At 41.4% G+C, this 26,654-nt stretch overlaps 1 protein-coding gene across 8 annotated transcripts in view; it reads left to right on the top strand.

Annotated features, from left to right (window-relative positions):
• NCOA7 (nuclear receptor coactivator 7) overlaps positions 1-26,654 on the top strand; it is a 130,739-nt gene that overhangs the window by 18,190 nt on the left and 85,895 nt on the right. For all 8 annotated transcript variants that reach the window (XR_006728417.2, XM_045524468.2, XM_074368403.1 and 5 more), the window contains one exon: positions 3,065-3,175. Coding sequence is in view for 7 of the 8 variants with exons in the window: in XM_045524468.2 (XP_045380424.1) it covers positions 3,126-3,175 (50 nt within the window). In the remaining variant the exon portion in view is untranslated. The remainder of the gene's footprint in view (positions 1-3,064; positions 3,176-26,654) is intronic.

Genomic DNA, 26,654 nt, shown 5'->3' with positions numbered 1-26,654 from the left:
CACGGTGGTTTTTGACTTGAAGAAATTTCAGTGTGTTCGGGCCTGAGGAGGCTAAGTGAAGTGGCATTGTCGCGCAGTGTGCGATTTGGTGCCTCGCAGTGAGTGATAAGGGCATGTGAAATAAGCTTTAAAAAAGAGAGAAGGGCACACAAGTGGTCAGGGAAGGCTTTAAAGCAGAGTTGGACCTTGTGCTAGATCCGGTCAGGAGGAGGAATGTAGCAAAGGTACCTTTAGCCTGGGGAAAGGGTCAGGATTCAGGTACAGAGTTGGGGAGGAGCCCAGTGGGTTCAGGCCACAGTGTGAAATGGAGCTCTTGAGAGCTGGACACTCTGCCAGTGTCTTTTCTTTTCCCGCTTTCTTTCATTCAGTTCTTGAATGAGCATTATCCTGTGCCATGGAGGCGTGGCTTCCGTTCCCACTGCTCTACTGAGGTGGTCCTGGTGGAGGCCTCAGTGACCCCTCCCACAGGGCCAGGTACATTTGTCTTACCCTGAAGAATCTAGGTGAGATATTGGATGCTGCTGATTCCAGACGACTTTTTCTAGCTCATCTCCACATGCTTTCTGGCCCCAAAGGTTACTGAAAGGCATTGAAGTATACACCAAACTGGATTTAGATCTCTGCTCCACCATAACAGGTAATGTTGAACCAGGCAAATTATTATCTCTTGGCCTCGGTTTAGGGGAATGAGGATACCTGACTGACAGTGTGGTTGTAGGGGTTTGAAGGAGAACGAGTGGCTGATGTGTGGAGATAATGACTTCTGGATGCAGGCCTCACGGTCAGCTGCCTTTCCCTGCCCGGGGGCCGCTCTGCCCCTCTCGCCGATGCGTCTCGCCCTTTTCAGGTTCGCGCCTATGCTCAGGTGTTCTCTCATTCTGGAACGCTGTCCCTTTGTCCTCTTGTACCTAGTGAATCCTCACCACCCTGACAGGTTTACTTTGTCCCCTCAGCCAGAACTGAACCTTGTGTCTTCTGGGCTCTTGGTGTTATTCTTTGGACAGCTTCAAGTTACTAACCCTACGTTTTAGTTATCGGCACACATCTTATTTTCCCTACTGGTTGGTGAGTTCCTTGAGGGCAGCGCCCATGTCAGGGACACGGAGGTGAACCGCTAAGGGCTGAGACCGGGGCCCCCATTGTTTCCACACAGGGCCCTGTGCGTAGTTGTCATGCGTGCAGGGTGTTGTCATCATACTGTTTTTGTCCTTTTTTCCCCCTTTACTATAACCATATGCTGATAATTTCTAAATATTTTTCTCTAGCCCTCACCACACTCCTGTGCTTTAGACGAAGTCAAACATCTGCTGGATGTCTACAGCTGACTAGCCAGTGGGCCTCTCAAAGGCATCTGTTTCTGCCCCCCCCATCCCACACACATGCCCACTTCTTATAGATTGTGTCGTATCTGTGGCATCACAGTCTACCCAGTCCCCAGAGCAGAAGTTTGGAGGGCATGTCTCCCATGTTGTCTACGTGGAATGAGTCATCAAATCTGGACTCATTTGCCTCCTAAATACCACTTACACTCATATGCCCTCTTCCTACGTCAGATACTGCTGGCCTAAGTGTGGACCCTCCTCTCTCAACTAGTTTTACGGTAATTTCTTTCCAAAAGGTCTGTTCACCCTGTTCTCAGTCCTCTTGGATCCATCGTCTGTAATCTGCATGCATTACACTCCCTCCCTCCCTCTGGTATTGTCTGCTGGGAGCGCTGCTGCAGGGTCAGCATGACACTTAGTGACATGGTGTGACATGGTCCAGTGGAGTGGGTGGCAGCACATATCACATAGCTAGGATTAAGTCCCTGCTCTTCAGCAGGACGTAGAAGGTCTCCCATGACCCTCATCCTGCCCATGTCTTCATCCTCAGCTCCCACACTTAATCCTGGAGCAGCAGGGAAACACTGTGTCTCCTTGCTCTTCTGCAAGCTGGACCCGTTTCCTGCACGCTCACCCTTCACATCTTGGTGCCTGTGGGGGTTGAAGGGGTGGGCCCTGCCTAAGGCTCAGTGTCCTTCCTCTGGGCTCTGTGCTTTCTCCTTAGCGGTTTGTATCACCCATGACGTGCCATCCTAAGTGTCGTCTTTGTGAGGCAGTAGGTTCCACTAGGGTGAAGGGCATGTCTTATTTATCTTTGGTCTCTGATCGTTATCACAGTGTCTTTCCTGTAATTTGTATTGTGAATTAAATTGTTTATGGAGTTGAAATAAATCAGTAAATAATTTTGATTGATGAACATTCTTTGCTTTTACTTTGAGACTCATTCAGGGTGAAAAGACAGATTTTAGGAAAGGATAATGCTCTGCAGAAAGCTTAGATGAGTGAATCGGGCAGTAAGACATTGGGGCTTTTTGAGCTAGAGTGTGGCATGATGAAAGGGGTATTTAAGGAAAGACTGATCTGGAGACAACCTCTTATTATAGGTTTAAACCAGGTTGCTCCTGGGAAACAGAGGTGAGGCTTGCAGAGGGGGAGAGGAGAGGAGGCAGGGGCAAGCATGGAAGGCCAATCTGGAGAACAGCTTCCTGACGCCTGTAATTTCATTTCCACATGTGCTCAAGTGGGATGTACTTGCTGGCATGTTTCTGAAAATAAAACAGAACACTAATGTTACTTTTATTTTTTAAAGAAAGAACATTCTTGTAAAACACTTAAGTGATCCATTTTTCATCATTATATGTGAGACACCTTCATCGTTAATGACTTGAAAAGAGTGATTATGAATTAAAAATTAAAAACAAATAGCTTCTGCATATCTAGTCTAAAATCCTCCGAAGTCAGTGGTTTTCATTTTGGCACATTTTGAAAGAATCGTTAATTATGAGGAAGATACTTCGGTTTATTTTTCCAGCCACTTTTTATTTTACAGTTTACCACCTCTGTTCTAATTGTCGTCCCCTCTTTCCTGCAAAGACATTTGTATTTTGTATATGACTCATGTGGCTGCTTACGGGTTAAAGTTTATCTTCCATTTGTTGGGACCATGTAGGTCTGCTTCATTCTTCATACTGGCCATTATAAACTTCTTAATTGACAGTCACTTTGTTATTTTTTTTTTACAGGGTTATGACTCATTAATTAAAAAGAACTTTTCCAAATACTTTGCACTTTTGATTGCATATTATGGATACCAAGGAAGAGAAGAAGGAACGGAAACAAAGTTATTTTGCTCGGTAAGCATTCGCTTTGCAAAATTGTATCAGTGCTTAAAAAAAAATGTTTGAGAGGACTTTGTCCTTGAGTGTTACTTGGCATTTTGTGATTTGTGACTGTTCATAATCAGAGCAGGTAACCGATAGAAGTTCAATATACTTTGTTTCATCCTTTTTCTTGTTGATACTAGAGAAATAACATTTGGTTCTTCTGTATCTTTGACGGTTCTCTCAGGCCAGTGCTGCTCAGGGAATCTAGCGGTCCTTAAGCATTGAACTGCAGATTGCTCAGAATCCCGTGTTTAGCAACCTGCATTGAATTTTAAATCCTGAATATTTAGTTCCTGCTGTTCTGTGGCTTAATTGGTTGAGCTATAACTAAAAATCTGTGACATATTTAAAACTTACTACCTGGTGGGGAGTCTATCACTGAAAAGTGTTTTTGTAGGTAAATGGAATGGATGAAATTGTATCATTGGAGTCCCTGGCATTTTTAAAGCTTGAACTCATCCAACATGTATACACAAGTTGGTATCTGAATAGAAGCAATCTACTTATAATTGGTTACTCTTTACAGATTTAAACATCTATATGGCAGCCACTACTAATCGTAATACCATGCATGGTACACCAAAAACATTTATGAATCATTTTGATGGCTGGAATGTTTTCAAACTCAGAGTGAGAGCATTCACTTAAAATGGTCATTATAATCTCCTAAATTGGAATATTTCTTGTGAACTGAATTCAGCCTCATCATATCCCCAACCCCCAATCTATGCTCTTTAAAGATACATTTTCTATTTTCCACATACAAGTCTTGGAAACTGAAAACCAAAGTTTTTTTGTTGATGTTTTTATCCAGAAATTAAGCTAGGTTTTAAATTATTCCTGGGAAAAAGAAGGTAATGAACATTTAAGGAACTACTATGTGCCAAGTACTTGATTTATTATTGTCTTTATCTTTGCAATAAACTTGTGAGATAGGTTTTCCCCCTATTTTATCTGTGAGGTAACTCAGTAAATATTTTGTCCATTTCTTGCAGTATGAGAGTCAGTATTCAAATGTAGGGTTATGTCCAAAGAGCATGTTTCACTTGATAATAGGAAACCATGAATAAGAGTTTTTAGAAAGCAAGAGTTAAACTAATTGTAATGAACCGTTTTCTGCGATTAGGACCAAGATTGTTTGGGGAGGGAAGAACTTAGGCATCTAATGAGTGAAACATTAAAAAGGTAGGACACTTAGAATAAGTAAGAACTATATAATGCCTTTTAAAAATGTTTATTTTGAGATAATTGTAGATACACATGTAGTTCTAAGAAATAATACAGAGATACCTTATACCGTTCACCCAGTTTCCCACCTTATGTAACTATCGTATAATAAATATCACAACTAGGAAATTGATGTTGATACAATCCACTAACCTTATTCAGATTTCACTCGGTTTACAAGCACTCATTTGTGTATGCAGGTGTGTGTGAATTTAGTTCTATTCAGTTTTATCACGTGTAGATTTGTATGGCCACTATCACGATCACGATACAAACAATTCCATCAAAAAGAGCCCACATGCTACCCTTTTGTAGCCACATTCACCTCTTTCCTTCTGCCCGTCATTCCTGACAACCACTAATCTGTTCTCCATGTCTATAATTGATCATTTCAAAAATATTATATAAATGGAATCACGCAGTATCTAACCTTTTGAGATTAGATTTTTTTCACTTAGTTCAATTCCCTTGATATCTTAGTTTATTTGGACTGCTGTAACAAAATACCACAGACTGAATGGTTTATGAACAACAAAATGTTATTTCTCACAGTTCTGGAGGCTGGAAGTCCAAGATCAGGGTGCCAGCATGGTCAGGTTCTGTTACTGTTGAGAACCCAAGTCCTGGTTCATAAAAGGCCATCTTCTTACTGTCACCTCACATGGTGAAAGGGGCAAGGAGCTTTCTCAGACTTTCTCATCTTTTATAAGTGCCTTCAGCCCCTTCATGAAGGTTCTGCCCTCATGACCTAATCACCTTCCAAAGGCCTTCTCCACCTCCTAATACTATCACATTGGGTGTTAGATTTCAACATATGAATTTTGGGGGAACACAAACCTTCAGAAAACAGCACTTGAGAGCTGCCCAAGATGTTGCATAAATCAATAGTTTGTTCCTTTTTGTTACTAAGTAGTATTCCCAAGATATGGGTGTTTCACAGTTTTTTAACCATTCACCCATTGAAGGATATTTGAGTTGTTTCCAGTTTAGGACTATTAGACATAAAGCTAGGATCATTTGTGTGAAAGTGTTTTTTTTGAGGGTATCAGGTTTAATTTATCTGGGAAAAATGCCCAAAAGAGCGGCTGAGTGAAATGATAAATATATGTTTAATTTTGTAAGAAACTCTTCCAGACTCTTCTCCAGAGTGGCTGTACCATTTTCCATTCCTTCCCATCAGCAGTCTGTTAAATGATCCAGTTTCTTGGCATCCTTATCAGCATTTGGTATTGCCACTATTTTTTGTTTTAACCATTGTGATAGGTGAGCAGTGATATCTCATTGTGGTTTTAATCTGCATTTCTTTAATGACTAATGAAGTTGAACATCTTTTCATGTGCTTGTTAGCCATCTGTCTTCCTCAGTGCAATGTCTTTTCATGTCTTTTGCCTGTGTTCTAATTGGGTTGTTTCCTTATTCAGTTTTGAGAGATCTGTATAAATTCTAGATACTAGTTCTTTGATACATGGCTTACCAATATTGTCTTTCAGTCTGTGGCTTTTCTTTTCAGTTTCTTAACAGAGTCTTTTGCAAAGCAAAAGGTTTTAATTTTGATGTGATTCAATCTGTTTTACCTTTTAAGGATTGTGCTTTTGCCCAGCCCTAGGTCCTGAAGATTTTCTTTCATTTTTTTCCTAAACATTTAACAGTGTTATGTTGCATATTTAAGTCAATCCATCTTAAGTTAATTTTTATATAAGATGTGAGTTTAGGTCAAGGTTCTTTTTTTTGGCCTATGGATGCTGTATGTGGTGCTTTCAGAAGCCATGGTGCCTTCTCAGTCAGCATCCAAACTGATGCCAACAGTAAGAGTGACTGTGGTTCATGAACAAGCTGCTCAAAATTAACCACGTCTTGTTCCTAAGATGTAGAGTGAGGGGAGCCCCTGAAACTGAGAATACAAGATGAAACTTCTGAAAGAACAGCATAATTTTTTCAATTCAGAAATACAAAATTTAATTGTCATGCTTGTCTTGACCACTTGTGAAAAGTATTCTAACAATGAAAAAGACAAACATATCCAAAAATGGATTGTGACCTTAGGAGCACAGAGATGGCAGGACAAGGTCAACAAGCGGTGGTACCATTAAATAGTAAATCAAAGTCATCAGTTAGTAGGAAATGAGAGAGAGACAGAACAGACAAACCTGCAGTTTGGCTGTTTTAATGCAGTTGCAGCTCAAAATGGTCAAGCTGTTGAAAGCAAAAAGAAACAAAACTCTTCATCATCAGAAAAGAGGCAGCCAAAGTTATAAGTCTTTTCAGATGCCTCTGACTAAGCTGTGGAATTCCATAAAGTGGGATTACCAATAGGACCTGCTTGAAAGCCAGTTTCTGACAATCTAGGGAAGTTTGCTCTGGAGTGTGAATACGGGCAGTGCAAGCAAGATCTCCGGGGAGGAGTATAAAGTCAGGCCAAGACTAAGGCCACATGGATACGGCCACACCATGTTGCACAAACCTCTGCCAGTGTGCGGAGGAGAGCCAGAGGAAGGTTCGCCTTGATTCTGCAAGCTACCAAAGTATGTATCAGAGATCCTAAAAATTGCTCTTAGGCTCGTCTCCTCACCCCATCCCTTTTCCCTTCTGAGTAGTTAAATAGCCTGTTTCCTTGGTGCACTGTTTTACCCTGTGCTTTCATAAACATTGTATGATTGTGTTTAGTAAATAATCCTTTATCCACTCCCTTTGTTGATGGTTCTCTCTCTCTCTCTCTGAAGTTAACATCAAAGCAAAGTTAAGTTTAAAAGACCCTGTTGTAATAATTTTGGGTTGAAATTAGTGATTTGAGAGTCACCCTATACTTTTACTTGCTTTCCTATAATTTATCTTGAAGCATGCCTGTGTAGCTCCAAGTGGAAGTGTGAATGAGCATCACTGCTAGGCAAACCTGTTCTGGGTAAGCCCTAAGGACTTCTCAGGATCTCCTGGCCCGGGCCCACATGGTTTTCTGCATCTTCAGTGTTTTGTACCAGTTGTTCATTCCAGATCGAATGAGTCATGAGACATTTCCCCATGCTTTCGCAAATAATTTGCATAAACAAAATTAGTATATTATATGTATGCGTATTAATTCCTTGATACTTGACAGGTCTTGAAATCAAATGAAAAACTGAAGCATTAAAGCAAATGATACTTTGTGTACTCTCCTCTGGAGGGATCATGATTCATCATGGCCCTGCTGCATCCTTCCCCCAGAGTTTAGAATGCAGGTGTTTCTTTTTTGTAAAGTGGTTCCACAAGGGCTCTCTTATTCCACACCCACTGTGACATTATTTGGCTTCTGCAGAATTTAGAACCCTTTTAGTGGTTTTTGTGTAGGTCCCTTTGTGCTCTTGGTGTTTGTGTTTGAAAATTCTTTAAAAACATGTTTTTTAGGATCGGGTTAATTTAGGGTATCAAAAAATAAAATTTTTAGTTAACCCAAAGTGGTGTTTTCTAGATTTACTTTCCCCCCTGTGACAAGATCTGAGAGGGCCTGTGAGTAGACCCTGAGTGCTGGAGACTCGTCGGGAGACTGTGGTTCACGCAGGTCCCTGGGACCTGCTGCCCCTCCCACACTTCCCCACTGTCAGGAGGCGCAGGACGGCTGCTGCTGTGCCTGCTCTCTTGTCTCACCCACCCCTCCAGAGCGTGTGGTAGGCAAAAAGGAGGGGGATGGTTTTTCTTTTCACCTCATCGCCTCACAAACCCCGAAGGAGGTAGAGTGTGGAACCCACCTTAGCTCATGTCTCCACTCCCCTGACACCTCCCCCTTCCAGCCCCATCCTCTGCCCTGGCAGTTCCTCAGCCTTGGTCCTCTGACCCATCAACAGAACACTTGGTGTTTGAAAATCACTCCAGTGGATAACCTTGGCCAAGTTTTCTAAATTTCACCCTGCATGTCTTCAGTCATTGAGGGTGGCTGATAACAACCCACTAATGAGATGGTATTGAAGAAGGAAGCTCCTCAGCCCAGACCAGGGAGCCCGAATGAGACACAGCAAGGAGGACTAGAGCTGGCCCGGGTCTCATCCATTGTCCACGCTGACTGAGGTTTAACCCCCTTCTTCAGCGGGGAGGATCTGGAGTCTGATACTTGAACCCACTGGGTAGCCCTTTTATTAAGTATGCATAGTAAATTGTGTAGCTCTCATTCAAGCAAAACCAAACAAAACCTGTGAAGGCTGAGGTAACATATAGGGTGCCTGGCACAGTGAGTAAAGAATCTTTTCTTTAAAGACACATCATTCCTGACCTTGCTTCTGTGTCTACCTGTACCTTCATCTTCACCCAAAAGAATTCTCATCTTGAGGGAGGGTGTAGTTCAGTGGTAGAGTGTGTGCTTAGCATGCATGAGGTCCTGAGTTCAATCGCCAGCACCTCCATTAAAATAAATAAATAAACCTAATTACCTCCGTCCCAAAAAAACAAACAAAAGAATCCTCATCTTGATACACCACTCCCTTCCCATGGGCTGCTGCTGTTCAGACAGATCAGGGACGAGGGAGCAATTACAACAGTCCAAAGTGCAATTATACAGTTTCCCAAAGGTACATTGTAATGACCACTGTTAGGTTCTGGAATGTCAGAAAGGGAATTTATGTAGTCCAAAGGGCCTTGAGAAATCTATGGCACACTTTTATTTATCAGTTTGACCCTAGGTCCGTGAGGAGGAAGTGTTGGTGATGGGTTGGTCCCATACGAGGGCACTGCTCATCAGAACCTCACCACTGGTGTCGCCTGACACAGTCTCATGTCTCATGCCAGAGACACGCCTCAGCCCTCAGACCTCAGCCCAGACACCTGGGCTGGTCTCCTTTAGCAGTGAGCAGCATCTTACCCCAGAGCACAGTGTAAATATTTTCCTCATTCTGTGCATCTTCTGTTGTGAAAAAGGTTAGGAGAACTGGTCCAAATTATCTTCATACCAAGCCTCTCATATATAAAAATTTTCATCCCTAAATATGATTTGTCTGCTGTGGAAATTTAGACTCAAAGGGGCAGAATAACTTCAGTGAAATTATGTAGCAGGTGCATGAGGCAGCATTTGAACCAGCCCTTTCCTCCTCCAACGACTATGCTCTGGATGCTGCCCGGGCCCAAGTGGCAACTCAGTGGCATAATGGGGCCCGTAGAACACAGGTTACCTGACCTGCTGCCACTCACATTGTGGGTTGATTAGATTTCTGTGGGTGGTCCTGACAGTTTAACATTAATTGATACCACTGTAAGTTAATGTGCAGAAATGCATCCTGAAGTCTAAAGATCTAATTTATAAGTGATCTTTTCTAAAAACAATTCGGTTATAACTTGAAGATTTCCCACAAACCATGTCTCGTCAACTTTATCCATCCATAATATGGTCAATGGCAGAGTATTAAGGAATCAAGGCAGTAGGAGACATGCAGTATGTATACTCCACCTGTGGAAGGCAAGCTTTTGCATTACAGTGGTCCACTTTATACCCTAGGATTGCATCTTGTCTAAAGAGTAGTAGCCTGTAACAGAAATGAATGCAGAAATACATTTGGACAGAAAATCTCAGCTTGCTCTCTTGGTCAAGTACAGAGTCTAGGATCCAGTAGAAGGTGTCACCTGGCTGGGTCTGGCTGGTTAATCCAAGCACTGCCGAGGACACAGGGAGTGCACCCTGCTCTAGCCCCATGGAGGCAGTCTTTGAACCTTAGGAAAGAGCCATCTCTTTGTGGTATCTAGGGATGCAGATGTGACATGGGTGGAGTGGTGTGATGTGAACTCTTGCCCTTCCTTTAATTAACAGTCTCTACGCTGTTTTTTTCCTGCTGGCCAAGAACCATTGGAGGAGAAACTTAGTATGTCCCAGATTTGAGGAAAAAGCTTATTATTACCAGCTGTTAGATTCAGATAGTGCCATATTGCAGACTTTAATTGAGTTGACATATGAAAAGCAAATAGAACCATTTTAAGTGCTTGGTACATGTTAACTCTACACTTTCTTAATATTTGGTTAATCTCTTATCTTCTCAGTTTTACTATGCTTACTGATTATAATGAAAGTTAATAATAACAGCTTTATGATACTTTATAAAGTGCTTTCTTGTGCATTCCCTCACTTTAACCTCACCATGGTCCTCTGAGTAGATATAAATGCAGATGACATATCTATAGTTCAAAGGTTAAAAAACTTGTCTCCAGTCACGTAGCCTTTAAATGGAGGATCTGAGCCCTGAATCCCTGAATCTGCTTTGTCTGATTATTTTTCTTTATTCCGTGTTATCTCACTCTAAATTGCACTGAGCATTAAGTTTTACTTTGTCTGAGTGGGAGATTAGAACATATTCTTAGCATCATAATGTGGTAAGCCGGGAAAGTTGTATACAGATTTGGAAGTAAAATGTTCTAGTTGACTCTATTGGAAACCGTATCTAATTTTACCTGCTAAGTGCCAGCCTACAGGGCTGTTGGTGCTGTCGGGGACACAGGCCTGTAGTGATCCACAGCCCCACCCAAGAGCCCTCTTGTGTGTGACCTTCTTAGCCCTTACTTCCTTGTTTATGTGTTTACAGTCATTCTCCCTGCAAATGGGCCATCTGAAGGGAAGGGACTTGGCTATAGTTCAGTGATCTTTCCCTGTGCTTTGTTAAATACTGGTTGACCTATAACAAGTGTTAAATATTTTTTTGACCAACTGACAGACTGAGGAAATTTATTTAGAACAGCTTCTTTAATGTAGGGTGTAACTGGTTTATGAATCTTAATTTCTACCACTATAAATTTTTTTAGTATTTGGAAATTTTTTAATCTTAAAAATACTTAAGAATATTTTAAGACCATTTCCTATAAAAAAAAAAACTGCATACACCTTATTTGAAAATATTACTGGTTACCAATTAAACTCATGCATGAGCTGTAATATTGTTTAAGGCTTATGTTTCCTGTTTTCTTGATTGAGTTCAGATCAGGCTGCTCTTAAGAGAATATTTATTTACATCTTGCTTATCATTCGTTATTGGGAAAAACATGGATGGCCAAGTTTGACCTGCTAATGCTTTCAGGAAATCATTAACTTTTTTTTTTTTAACAGATTAAAAACAAGACATAGAAACATTTAGCCATTAACAGTTAGACTCATGCTTTTTGCTTTATTTTTAAAGAACAGGTAGAGTTACCTGATTTAATTCTATATAGAATACTGCTTTTCAAGCTGTAGGTTACTAACCCATTGGTGTGTCATGAAATCTATTTAGTGGATAGGAACCAGCATTGTTTTAATGGAATGGAATAGAATAGATTAGTCTGGACTGAGCTAGACTGAATAGAAATGTGTTATCTATAGTCAGAATAAATAATATTTCATGAAAATTTTGTTTTAAATATTTATAAGGGTGTATATATTGAATCACAATTAAATATTTTTTTTTTATTGTAGGCCAGGCCATGATCAAAAAATGACTCATTGATTTAGCGGATTCTTTGGTGGTTAATATACTGGGATTGAGGTTTTTTTCCCTTATTGAAAAACAAATTTCTTTGACAGTTGATCAAACACAAATTAACCAATTGTTCAAAGACAGCTATACATAAAATACTTGTTGTATAAATATACCTTCCTACAGTACAGTGTAATGGGTCCCTGTAAAGCTGATTTTAAGGATGAATGACAAGCGCACCTCTGCTTAACCTGAGATACCTTGCTGATCTGGACTGCCCCAGATCCTGGAACAAGACCCAAGGAAGTTTCAGCAAAACCACCAGGTGGAACTACTATGGTCAGGAAGCTTGGGCATCTTCTGCTTTGGGGCCTCCCATGGGTTTCTTCTCTATAGAACTACTTACAAGCTGCAGGGCTGTGTAGTTTTCTCTAAAATGAGAAGAAGAATAATAATACTGATTTTATAAGATTGTTGAGAGGATTGACTGAATTAAGATATATAAAGTCTTTGGAATAAGCGCTACTGAAAAATAAGCATTAATGAATTTTAATATAAAAGCATGCTACCTAAATAAGGAATCCAGGAATAAGTGAGAAAATGAGAAAAAAGTAAGAATAAATATATAGGCATAAATTTTGTGTTAATTTCAGGGAGTTTATTTATCCCTTGAAACATGTCCATAAATATGCTCTGGTCACAGCCTTCGTTGAGATACTCAAGATCTGACTCCAAGACAGAAAAGAACAAAGTGCATTTAAGACTCCTCCCTCCTTCTTTCATGTTGTTGCTGACAGTCAAGAAAGACTTCAGCTGAACTAACTCCTGAGTTTGGACTTGAACTTGGCACTGCTGGGTCGAGATAGGTCTGTCACATGTGTTTGAAACCTTTCACTGTTGTTGGGACAACAACTCTTCAACAAGAGAAAATCAAATTCTGAACCAGGAAGTGCTTTGTGCTCACAGCTCTGAAAGTTTATAACTTGTACTTGTGGTCCAGCTGTTGGTGATTTTAGTAGAGATACCCCTTTCTTCTTCCCCCAGCTCAGATTCATATCTGAAAATTCCAACAATCTTCACTTCCTCTAACTCTTAAGTCAGATGCTAATTGCACACCCTCCCACACATCCTCCCAGGTTAGTCTCCCTGCAGCACACTTCATATGTCCCTTCTGCACCCTGCTTCTCTGGAATTTGAGGTTCTGCACAATATGGTTCATTCCTACCTGTCTGTCTTTATCTCCCACTTTGATATTCTATACTCTTTGCCCCCTCAGAACTTTGCTTTCATTATACAGAAAACAGCTCTTTGCTTTCCTCTTTTTATCTACAGTGATGTCAGACCCATGACTCTGGCAAACCCATCTTCAGTTGTGACGCTGTCTCCTTGAGCGTCTTGTGACTGTCTCCTGACGCTGTTTCATTTAATCCTTCACCACCACCCACACACAACTCTCTGTGCCCCCCACCCCTTGCCCCTGGACCTAAGACATTGCTAGGCTCCCTTATGCCTTTTCTTGGGGCCTTTGACACAGTCTGTCTTTGGATACACCCAGTAGCACTCTCATCTCTGCCTTATTTGCCTGTATTATTTATTATCAGTTCTCTTTCATTTTTATATTCCTCAGAGTCTTAGCTCCATGCCCTGCACCCAACAGCCATTCCCTGTGAATGATAATTAGCGTTGGTTGAACATTTACTCTGTAACAGAGATTGATTTGTGTACTTGTGTAATCTCATAATTACCCTGTTATCGTCCTAATTACAGACAGAGATGCTAAGCCGTATCATAGATGTTATGTAGTTTGCCCAACGTCACATATCATGTGGCAGACCCAGGACTCACGCTCTGGGTGCGCCTGGCCTCGCAGTCCATGCTCCTAATCATCAGGTTGTATTCTGCATTCAGGTATATGGAATTGAATTTTGTAGAACCTTGTCAGTTACCCATACAAGGATAGGTGTGACTCACTGATCTAAATGACAAAATACTTAAATGTGTTTACGTACTAAACCGATAGTGTCTGATTTTCAGTGTAAAGGAACTGTTTGGAACTTTGGAACAAGCGAGGGAATCTCAGGGAAACTTTGTAAGTCCCTACATTACCAACAGAAAAGCCAGCAATTTCCTGACCTTGCTCTGTATTTGGGGCTATAATAAGAATCCCCCTGTTATTTCCTCTCTAGATTCAGAGTTGGAGGCCCTAACAGGTGAAACTCTCCCACGTTTCCTTCTGTTGTAAAGGTGAAGGCCTCGTGCTTGCTTAAGCCACAGGGCCTGTTTTCATGAATTTTCACTTCCCTCTTCCTTCATTTACCATTTTAAATAAAGTTTGCATAAACAAAATCATTAATGTCCCCTTTTTCTTGCTCTCCTTTTGTGGTATATTGTACCAGTGAACACGCAGCAGCCCTGCCTACGTGTTTTAGCTTTTTGCTTCTCACGCATAAATGGGAACAGTATTGAAAAGGACAGTGGGCCAGGTTTAATGAGACTGAGCAAGACGTAGGGTGGCTTGTGGTTTACAGATGTGATTCAGCACCAAGTAAAACAGACAGACGAGTCAGCACCACAGAGCATGCATCTGCGGGTCCGAGGGGCAAGGAAGGAAGGTGTAAGTTGAATTGGGGGACCTCCTGGGTCTCTTCCCCAGAGCAAGACAGGATCGAACAGCTGCTGAGGCAGAAGGTGGGGGGCGCTAAGAAGAGAGCTTTCCTTAATAGTTCTGTTACTAAAACCATGCAACTAATTTCACTTGAAGAAGAATCCAAGGTGACTTTGAGGCGGATGTGTCATGGACTGAAATGAGAAATGTGGCTGGGTGGTTTTGAGACAAGATTTGTTTAGTTGTGAACAGAGAGCATGAAGTACATATAGGAGAACCAGAGAACAAGACTGGATTACGTCAAAATTTAAAAATGGTATTTATTGATGTATTTATGTAATACTTGACAAACGAGATGGCCAAAATATGATCATGTGAACTTAGGAAACAGTTAAATTAGAGGCCAGTTTTTCATGCTTAAAATATTCTTTTCTATCCTTAAAAAAAGAAAACCATGAAACCTAATTGTGTGTCTAAATCACTCTATGGCATTTAAAATACAGTTTGCACATACATGTTCAAGAACATACCTGTTGCATCAAGCAGAAAAGATTCAAAATTAATTGATCTCACTTTTGAATAGGTGGCATGATTTGAATCAAGTTACTGTCATGAATGATTTGAGCTAAGTCATTAATTATTCCATTAAATTTTTTGTGTATGTGACAATGTGTTACTGTTGATGATGACAGCCTTGGTGCTTATTCTTCACAATTTAGAGCTAGAAGGGATTTTGGTTTAGAAGTTGCATTATATATAATTTAAAGCAGATGAATTTTGAATTTCAGATTAACTTTGTTAGCACAGCAGAAAGCTGAACAGTAATTTGGTTATTTCATTTTCAGAAGGTAATTGAAGCAGATGCTGGTGAGGTCATTGGGGACTGAGCCATCTCCATTTCAATGGCTCCACCTTTTTTTTTTTTAAGTGGGGGAGTATTTCCTTTTACTTTGCGAAATCAACTGCTTTCACCAGATAATGAGAGAAATTTAATTTTTTAAACCACGACTCTGAGCTTATATAATCAGGATTTCAAGTTTTTTTTTCTTTTATAAGAGTAGATGCATTTTAAATGTAAAAATGAGTAATACATGCATGTTATATATATGCAAGCAATTTTTCTTTTATAAGAGGATCTGGATTTTTAAAATCTAAGAATTAGTTATAAACACACATATATTTCATCTTTATGTGCAATTTGCACTATCTTAACAGGTCATTGAACACTTACAATTATAAAACTGGTTGAGTTATAAACCTAATATATATAATCTTTACCTTCTTATTTATTTTTAATGCATAGGAAAATCTTTCTCTAATTTTGAATTTGGTTTTTATATTATCTGATACAAGTAGATACTTAAGAGAACTCCCGGTTCTTTGACTTAATCAAATATAAGACTTTATTAGAGTCACACAATGTTTATCCTTGGATTTGCAATATATTATTGTGTTACGAGGAGAAACGTACACATTGCTTAAATCTCAAACAGACCGTCTGTGCCTGCACCTGTTAAGCCCAGAGGATTGTGCACTGAACACAACAAATGTGGGTCTTGCTCTTGTGGAGATTACCTTTCACAAGGACATTAAACAAAGAAACACATACATGCATGTGTCAGTGGAAATTTGGGTGTTTGTTATGAGGAGAATTAACAGGGTGTTATGAGAGAATTGCAAGAGAAAGATCCACTTTAGACCAAAGTGGTGTTCAAGAAAGAACTCTGGAGAGAAATGATGCTTAACCTGATCCTGGGTATGAACAGGAGTTTCCCAGATGATCTGTGTGTTGGGGAAAGGCGGAGGGAGGGGACTGTTCTCAGCAGGCGAAACACTGAGACCCAAATCCTTCAGGTGGGAAAAAGCTTGGCAGGTTCCTGAATCAGCAAGAAGGCCGGTGTGGCTGGAACAGAGTACATTTAGGGAGGCTAGCACAGGAAGGGTGGAGATGAGGCTGGGCAGGTCATGCAGGGCTTTGTTGGTGATGTTTAGGAATATGGATTAAGCAATAAGATGGATGGGGGTGCCATGACGTGAAATGGGAAAACTAGAAAAGTAATAGTTTTGAGAGGGAATTTCAAGACTTTAAGTTTGGATGTGTTAAGTTTGAGATGTCTATGAAACATCCCTGTGGAACCACTAAATATACAATTGAGTGTGTGAATCTGTGTGAAACAGAGTGGTCTGTGCTGAGATGGAAATTGAAGAGTTGTTGGCTCCAGCCATGGGAATGAGACAGTGTGTACAGTGAAAAGAGAACAGAACTAAGGAATGGGGAACAGAATGGGGTAAACCCAATATTTAGTGATCTACTAGGATGAAATCCAGAAGTGGAGTCACAGTAGCCAGGAGAACAGAGCAAGCATTTCAAGAAGGGAGAGAATGACCAGCAGTTGTGAAAGCAGTAAGTGATAAATTAAGATGAGGCCTGAAAAGTATCCATTATGGCTACTTGGAGGTCACTGATGATTGAATAAAAGTAGCTTCAGTGCAGTGATGGGAGAAGCCAGTTTAATATAAATGGGAAATAAGGGAGTGGAGACAGAGTGTCTAGGCAGTTCTTCTGGGAACTTGTCTAGAAAGGGAAGACAAAAATTAGAGCCATAACAGGAGGGAGATGTAGAGGTCAAGGAAGGGTATGTTTTTAAAGATGGAGAAGGAAGATTTGAGCATGTCTGTCAGCTAATGGGGATGAACTGTCAAAGGGGAGGTCCCTCAGGGAGGCCAGCTTGATGACTGACCCTTCATGAGGACATTAGCAAGGCAATAAAGCATGAAATGAGCCACACCAGGCTGCCTGTATCCTGTCCATCCAGCATCTATAACATGTGGTAGAGTTTTACTCGTGTATATTGGTGGCACTGCCCTCTCCTGTGCTGATTGCTCACTCTGTGCTGGGAGCTTTACAGATATGACCTCATTTAATTCTCAGAACAACCCCTGAGGTAGATGGTGGTATTTTTCTCATTTTGACAGGCTCAGAGTGGTTTAGTAACTTACCAGGTTACACAGCTAGCAAGTAATGGAACCAGGATTGCTTCCCTTTTGTGTCCAACCCCAAAGCCTTTATTAGCTACTATCTCCAGAGTGCCCTCTAGGTATAATGTAAAAATAATTAGAATAAATCTGTTCCATAATAGAAATTTTAATTGTAATAACTTCATGGAAAACTTTATAGAAATTTTCCCATAAAAAGTTTCTTAACAGTTAGTAAAAAAATTCATTAGAATATGCCTTCTTTCTAGTATTTGTCCACAGGTAGTTGGAGAATTCCTAAACGTTTAAGTTTACTGAGTAGAACTTCTATGCATTATTTTAAGAAACAGGTGTACAAGCTTAGAATCAGAGTACCTTGATAGTATTAACTTTTTTTTTAACTGATATAAATTTTAAAAATAAACTGAGTGACCGGATTTTAAAATATTAGTATTTTAATATAATTATTGTTGTAGGTGAGCATCAATTGTTCATGTCTATTTTAAATGAAAAATGCTAATCTTGATGTTGTGAGTGGTAACATCTGCATAGGGACTCGATGGACAGCCTGGTGAGGATGGCTAGTTGGGCCTGTTGTGTGTCCTCTTCTATGTACAGAAAACCAGGCACTAGCAAATCTTCCTACATTTTCAAGTAATACTGTACGACGGAGAATCTGTGCATCTCTGATAACGGCTGGTAAATTTCTTTTCCTATAGTCAGAAATCTACTGAGTGTCTCCATGACTTTCTTTTAGTGCACTATTTCACAGCAATTTAATTTTATAGGCACATTATATGAAAAAATTCAGTCCTCTTAGAGGCACCAGGTAATACAGTAATTAGGCAGTGCCCTGGGGGCCTGGAAGAAGTGACTTAGAGATTAGAAAGAGAAGACAGCATTTTCTTAAATAAATGTCAATAACTTGATATCTCATTTTTCTTTGGCCACTCCTCATCTTAATGCAAACACCATGTTTAACTTCAGAAACAGATAATCTTTTAACTGAAAGACAGAGGTCATCTGGGCTACCACACCATGGCCAAAAACTCCACTACATCTGACAAATAGACCTTTTCCAACCTGGATTTGAGCTTTTCCAGCTGTAGGAATGTCCCAAGGACTCCCAAGGCTACTGGTTTCTTGCTTGAAGAGCTCTTTTTAGTAGACAGTTTTTTTTTTTAATTTTTAGTTGAAACTTCTTACAATTCTAGTTATTTTCAGTTACTTAGGATCCACACAAAATAAATCCCTCTTTTCTATATTATCATTTCGCACATTTGAAGATAACATCAGGTTCCCTGAACTTTCTTTTCTCCGGGCTGAATATCGTAAGTTTCTAAATCTCTGCACCTAAAACAAAACAGTTTTCAGATTCTTCACCATCTTGGTATGGTCTGGCGAATGCATTTATAGGAATATTACTTGTGATCCCTTTATTTCTGTTAATATAGCATCCTATTTCATTAGTTTGTTGACAATCATATTCACACTGAGGGAAAAAATGTGTTTTTCATTATAATTGGAATTTTAATTTTATCTTATTTGTTTTCCATTCATTATTCTAATTTTCCAGGAATTTTAAAGCCTGATTTTTAACATCAAACACATTTGCTGTCCTTCCTAGCTTGGGTCGAATTATACAAACTGAACAGCATGCCTTCTTTGTCCTTATCCAAGTGGTTGATCAAAATGCTGAATCGGAGAGCTTTTTGTGTTAAGGCAGATTAGTACCATCAGTAGATTAAATTATTATCTCTAAAGCCTTTCAACTTGCTGGAAATCAACTTGCTCTAAGTTCACTTGTCCAAATTCTCTGGCTCAGCTATTTCTATCCTACTTTTAAGAAGGTAGCAACAGACACTTTCAAGAGCCATAGTGAGATCTTGATATACTGCCTCCTGTGATGTGCTCACCAATAGGTCAAACCTAGCAGCCCTATTAAAAAGAGAATTATTTTAGTTTGTATTCACTCATTTTAGCATACGCATGGTGGCATCTAGCCGCCAATAATTCATCTTCAGGTAATCACAAATGATTTGTCAGTTTATTTTTCTAGGAGCTGGTATCAAGCTGCTTAGTGTGTCATTTCTAGAATCTGGGTTTTGTTTTTTGTTTGTTTTTGAAAACCAGGATTTTTTTTCCCTACGTTTAATCTTTCCATGTGATCCTTCAGAGATGGTTGGTAATGGTTCTGCAGCTCAAGGAGCTGCTGCTTACAGGGCTAGCGACTTGGTCCCGAATTCTATTTTCTTCTTAGCCATGATGCTCTATCCTTTTTAGTTTTTCACTTAGTCTGTTTGAAGAGCTGCAAAATAGGATTGAACTAGATCTCCTTCCTCTCTGCTGTAAGTTAACTTCATCCAGGGTGCAGTAGGCGGTGGGTCTGTTGCTTCTTACCTCTTCATCATCTCAACATTCCTGAAACTTCCTTGTTACTTTCTGCATTGTATACAAACTTCTCTTTATTCTGAGCTTCACCTTTCTGTTGTAGTTCTTATAGGTCATTTGCTTTTTGCTTTTCTTTGAGCTTCATTATGTGCCTTTCGGCCATCCCTCCCTTACACGTACCCATTGAAAAGGTGAGTTCATCACGAAGCATTTGTTTCTGGAGATGCTTTCTGCTTTGCCTCTTCAACAGGCTTGTTTGTGATGGAGTTGGCAGAATTTGTTTGGAAAGAACATATGCCTCTTGAGCCATTTCCCTTTTAGACTCTGACCTTGAAGTCGTATTTATCTGTTTTTTTTTTTTCCCTCAGCAGACCTTTTTAGGAATGCACAGTCTGGTGTAATAACAGGATGCTTCTAAAGTAGTAACAATGGGATAAGTACTGGAACCAGTGTGCCTGCCAAGTGCTATGAGTATGTGGCAGAAGAAGTGACTGTCCAGAAAGCCTGGGCATCATCACAGAGGAGGTGACATTGGGCTGTCTTCAGATGCCTTGAAGAGAGGGCAAAGAAAGGGAGCTTCACACAGAGGGAAGACTGTGCAGATGTTTGGTCACATGAAAGTATGTGACTGGGACACTGAAAGATTTCCTTATGTCATTTGGGTCAGTTGTTCTGCACTATCTACTCTCTGCTTGCATATCTTCCTTTTGATTTACAGTCACAGCCTTCAGCTGGAAGGCAAGGGAAAGAGATTACTGAAGACCCAAATCCACAAGATTCCTACCCAGAACTTCACAGTCACTAGGGAGTCATTTCAGGTTTTTTTTCATTGTGGATCAATCCCTGAAATATGTGTCTGGACAGGTTCCTCTTGACTGGTGATTCTGATAATTCTTAGGAGGTTCTCTGCCACTTTGTCCTAACTAACCCAACCAGCTCAAATTTTGGTTGCTTTTGCCCACCACCCCACCCCAGAAGGGATCCCCGAATACTTTGTTCTTTCTCTTTTAACTATTAAAGTGATCAACAAAACAAGCACTAAATTAATTTATTACTTGCCAGGCAAGAGATCACACACTCATTCATTGCTTTTGCTAATGAAGGATTGAAGTTTACATTCTGGAGAAAAGGATTGAGTCCATAGCCCATGAACAGTAGGTTTTCACTAGTTCCATTTGTCATTGGTCAGTTAAGAGCCTTCACTTATGGTCCATGAGGGTCTAGCATACCAAGATGCTCAAAAGTTAACAGTTTTTTAAAAATCAGCTTTGACTGATGGGCTACTCAAAATCCACAACCAGTTATGGTGAAACTCATCACCAAGTTTACCTCCTGGGGAAGTGTTGCTACGAGTGGAAAGTTCTTTGGCAGGACTCAGGAAGGACAGCTCTCATCTCTCAGCAGGTTTTGTTGTTTTCCATAGTCGGACTTGTCCAGCTCTCTCACCTGTGTGACATCTCACTGTGTCCCAATGTGGCATGGTCTCTGAGCCTTCTCTCTCCCCTGCCACCTGTTCTGCCCACCACAGTTCTGTTACTGATTTCAGTTTCTCTCTGGAGCCACCGAAGAATTTTCTTTCTTGCATCTTATATAAATGGTTTTCCAACTTCCAGAAACTGTGTTTAATGAAACAAGTTAATTTTTTCAAGGTAAAATTTTGCTCCAGTCTGTGTTACCATAGAGTGAAACTGTTGGCCCTAGAAATGTAGTTACTTGTTAATCTGAGGTCATAAATTGTAAGTGATTCTCATGGTTTAACTTCATCATGGAGAAAATGATAAATTAAGGACAAAGCAGAAACCAGGAAAGACAAACGTGCTTATAGTGAAGATCACACACAGACACATAAAACATTTAGTCATCTTGTCTGGCAGCTGAAATGCTTAGAAGGAATAAGTAGGGCAGGTCTTTTGTGTCCGTCAGGGTGGGGGCAGGAGGTGCTCTGGGGGCTTTGGTAACCGCCCAAACACCACTGCCATCAGCACCCCGCAGGCTGCCCCAAATAACCATGCACTCCTAATAAGAAGAATCTGTCTGCTTAGCAGATGCAGCTTTAAGGCAGGTCCCCAAGTCTTCCTAACCCCTCCAGAGCTCTGTCTGCCCCTCACTTCTTCCTGTAGAGAAATTAGAGAGTGGTTGCTTGCTTAAGACCTCCTTCCCTCTGTTTCTTCCTTCCTTTTTGTTGGTTCTACAAATTGTTCCTCTGAGAAATAATAATGGACCTTTAAAAAAAAAAAACTGGCGTGTTAAGCTGCAGAGTTTTCATGCTTTTTAAAAATCCTAATGCATACCAAAACATTTGGTAGGCAGATTATCAAGAACTGATAAAGAATCTCTTAAAATAAGATGTGCTTTGATACCCAGTGGGAGAGTATTAAAAGAAACATGGTGGGTGGCTTATTTTTGTGCTTCATTTTTTAATAAACACAACTGTTTGGCTTTAACCGTGGAAAGCAAGCTCTCATGAAACATCTATCTGTATGTCTGAAGTCACTGGATACAGCTAAATTGACTTAAAAATATAAACAATGCTTATTAAATACATGTGGACACAGGAAGGTTAGTCCTCTGCAGCTGTAAGAAAATTCTAAGATATTTCAAAAAAAAATAATGAAGATTCTTGTTTTCTGAATAATCAATCTGCATATGGTTTATGTTTGTTATTTACTAAATTTTTTATTTTTGCAGACATTTAGGGCTAGAAAATACTTTAAAAACTGCTTAAGCTAACTTCATGGTAGAGATGAGTTAGGTTGTTAGAGTCTTGAAAGGGTCAGTTAGTGGCTAGTTAGGGAATTATTCATTCATTCATTCATTGACTCACTCAGCAGATATATATTTGGCTTCTGTTGAAGCCTGGATACTGTGTGAAGCACCAAATCTACGGTGATAACTAAGATAGGCATTGTCCCTTTTCTCGTGGAATTTACTTTCTGACAGAGGACCAGCTATTAAACAGCTAATTGCGATAGTCATTATTCAGTTGCACTATTGCTAAGTGCCCCAAAGATAGAGTAGATAATAGCATAGAGGCTGGAGCAGGGAGGCCTAACCAGGTCTGAAGTCGGTAAAGGTGAGGGGCGTGAGCAGCTTGTCTAAAGGTAGCAGGTAAGATCAGTAGGAAGTAGAAGTGGTGGGATGTGGAGATCCAGATGGAGGGTCCAGGTTTAAACAGCTGAGTGATGGTAAGATAGGAAACAGCTCAGGAAGCCAGGATTTGGAGAGGCAAATGTCAGGCTCAGGTTTGGTCGTCTTGAGTTTGGTGTGTCTGTGGGAAGAGCACATAGAAAGGTAGAGTAGGGGGTTGGATCCTCAGGGGAGACGCTCACAGCATAACTCTGACCTGGTTGTAAAGCCGAGTCATCGGTGTGGGAGTGAAAGTGGAAGCCACGGGCTGGGTCTTCTGAGAAGAGCGTGAGGAGACAAGCCCGAGACCTGTTCCATCCCTGACCTTGCCCATCACAGTAAGCACGGCTGCCCATTAACTTCAGCCAAAAATCTAGGATCCGTGTTAACCTTCTTTCCCTCACTTCCCACACCTAATCCGTTAGCAAACCCTGTCGACTTCTATGGAAGGTAACCTGAATCTGTCCACCTCATCTCCTGGTTCCCGTCCTCTCTCCCGGATTGCCGCCATCACCTTCAGCTGGCGTCCTCGCCTCCACCCCTGCCCTTTAGAATCCAGTCTTCACGTGCGAGTCAGAGAAGCACTTTTAAGACACAAATCAGATCATCTCATCCTCTGCATTAAATCTTCCAGTGGCTTTTCATAGGCCTTGAATAAAATCTAAACTCCTTATTCTGGTACAAAGCCTGTGTGTCTCCGCCTCTGCCAACCTCTCTGGTCTCATCTTTCCAGTGTCTAGCTCGGCACCGCCTCCCCGTCGCTGGTGGCCTTCCTCCTGAACACAAACCCAAGGGAATTGAGATGGGGCGGCCCCTCAACACGAGGAGTGGGGAACATCAGGGGTGCCAGCCAACATCTGGCCAGCAGTGTTGTTTGCAGCTGAAGGGTCAGATGAGGCCAGAATTAGAAAAAGTCTCGGGCCTCACAGCCCCGGCCCTGCTCTCTGCATCACTGCCATGGCCTGCGCGGGGCATTTCCTGAAGCCGCCGTTCTGTGACTGCAGCATCCCGGGGTGAGTGTGTCATCCTGTGATGCCAAGAAGCTCATAATCCAGACGGGCCAAGGGCGCTGCACACGGAAGCATTATTTCTTGTTAAAACAAAACATAGGGAATCTAAAAACAGAAGAGTAAGGGAGAAAGAATGCAGTTTTTAATAATTGCAGAGGCTCACCTCTTTTTCATGATTTGAAACAGTAGTAAGTGGTAAAGATAAGAAATTCAAACAGTATAAAAGAGTGTATCACACATGATGTTTAAGTCTTCTGACCTTTTTTCTCCCCTTCTCCTCGGCAGTTTCTATTCCCCAAAGGTAACCTGGGTCATAGCATCATACCTGTCCTTTCGGAAATACTCATGCATATATAATCCGGCTTTCTCCCCTACCCCTGTTACTGGGCTCTTACTGCTCTGTAGTTCCCCACATTTTTTCTTTTGAAGCTTAATGCTGCATGTGGACATCTTTCAAGGATTGTTCCCCTTTTCTTTGCATCAAATTGTGTTTTATATTTATCTTCGTGTTTTTGTGCAAAGATTTCTGTAGAATAAATTCCTAACAGTGATCAAAGCCTATGTACAGTTAAAATTTCGATCATTACTCCAAACTGCCCTCCAAAAATGTTGTTCCAGCAGTGTTTTCTGTAGGAAGTTACCATTCTGCTTCAAAACACATGCTTTTTAAAAGTTGCTCCTTGGGGGATGTCTTGATCTGTTCAGCCTCTCTCTCCCTCCCCTTTCCTTCTCCCGTCTTTTCATCTGTCTTTCCTTATTTTGTCTTCTCTTTCTTCTTTCTCTCCTTCCTTTCTTTCTCCCCTTTCTCCTTGTCCATCCACGCCACCAGCAGTGTTTACTCATAGGCTGTCCCATGTTGGACAGTGCGCCATACCAGCCCTCAGCCTCTCCGGGAGGGGAGGCCACTTGTGTTCCCCGCCTGCCTGCCCAGGCCTGGGTGCGAGACAGCAGGCCCCGAACCGTGATGGCTGCAGCGCAGTGAGCATGGCAGGGGCACGTGTGTACCTTGTGTGAAGAGGAGTGGAAGGGACTGTAGGTGTTTAGCCGGAAGAAGAAGGAGAAATAAAAGCTGGTGTGAGGGTGGGTGTGCGGTCTGTCTCACAGCTTGAAAGGCCTGCCACAGGGAGCAGAAACCTGAGTTCTCAGAGGTACGAGGGAGAAGTCAAACCAGTGGATGGAAACTTCAGAGGTGGATTCTGGCATTCAGCCTTACGAAGAACTTTGTAAATGCCATTTATTTATTTATGAGTCATCATTGCTCAATTAGTATTCCTTTTCATGCAAGTGGGAAGAGTAGACGTGACATTAAGAACAGAGGGTTTCTGGGTTCATATGCAACATCTCTCGGCTGCTTCCCTCGTCATACTCAGACCCTACTGCGAGTTGCCGGGGTGGCTCTGGACCCTCATTGTGTGGTGACAGGAAGACCACCGCAGCCACAGCCACAGTCACCCATCTTCCTGGTGGGAAAGAGTTCATCCAGCTGCCTACTCAGAGTCACCCTGATTGTGCTGAAGTGGGGGCCCGCTGGGGAGGAGCCCGCGGTAGCCAGCGGTCTGCTGCACTCAGCGGGGCTCGCTGAACAGGAAGGGCCGGTTCTGCCTGCTCTGGCCGTGGGACAGGTCCCTGGGCAGCCCTGGGGCAGCCCCGGCCCTGCTCAGAGCCGCTGACTCTGGTCCACTGTCCTGACAACGCGGAGGAGGAACCTTCTGGGAATTGGACTTCGTTAGTGGCCGTTTTCCAACAGCATAGATATGGAGACTGAGAGATTCCTTTGAGAGTTGAGCAATTACAAGTCCATTTTGTTTGACAAAGCAGGGTTTTTTTTTTTCTTTTTCCCGGCAATTCCATTTAAAAATTTAGAAATTATCAGGCTTTCATTCTATTTTCATTGGCCAAACATAATGGTTGGAAACCAGACCAGTAGACTTGGCAGAGCCATGGTCTTTGGTTGGAGGTAGAATTTGGTCTCTCAGTGGTGGGCTGGTAATCATCTCTCTAGCCTTAAGAGCAGTGCTCCCCTCTGGGTCTCTGCTTCAGGGTGGTAACACCTAGTGGCCTGAATTAGGGAAGCACTATTTATTCCCTTCTCAGGAGCCTTGGACTATTTTTGCTGCATCTGTTTAGTGGGACCAACATCATGTGTGTCTGGCAGGAAGAATAACTGAGGCATTTGACAGGGGTCAGAGGAAGATCAGCTCACAAATCCTCATCTCAGAACAGTGAAGTCCCCTACTTTTTTTTGTACTGACTTTAGTTTGGGGCTGACAATTTGGCTTTCCCGCCTTTGCAGGACTCCAGGTCGCCAGACCCTCAGCTACTGCAGACCGCAAACAAAGGTCTTCTCAGCAGAATTGTAGTTCCATCTATCTAGCCTTACTTTCAGCACATCAGTTACAGCTCAAACTTGTCTCTTTTTGTAAGACCTTACTGAAGGCTAAATTGGTAGACAGTTCTTTCCAGAACCCTGAATTCTCTTAAGTCTCCTAATAATGCAGTCCTGAAAGACACATGATCTAGTTTTAGATACAGCAGGCATCCATTTTATTGTCATCTGACAAAGAAGGCCAACTTCCCAGCTGCTGTCCAACCCCATCTCAGCCAGTCTACCTTTTTGAGGTCATTCACATGTAAATTTACATAATAGGAGTTTTCTTCCCTGGCCAGTGGTGGGGGGAGGGGCGGGGGTGGGAGGTGGTATGTGTCAGATAAAGCCAGTTTAG

Source organism: Camelus bactrianus, chromosome 8 (genome assembly GCF_048773025.1).
Source record: "Camelus bactrianus isolate YW-2024 breed Bactrian camel chromosome 8, ASM4877302v1, whole genome shotgun sequence".
NCBI lineage: Eukaryota > Metazoa > Chordata > Mammalia > Artiodactyla > Camelidae > Camelus > Camelus bactrianus.
This window is presented reverse-complemented; position numbering and strand designations above follow the sequence as displayed.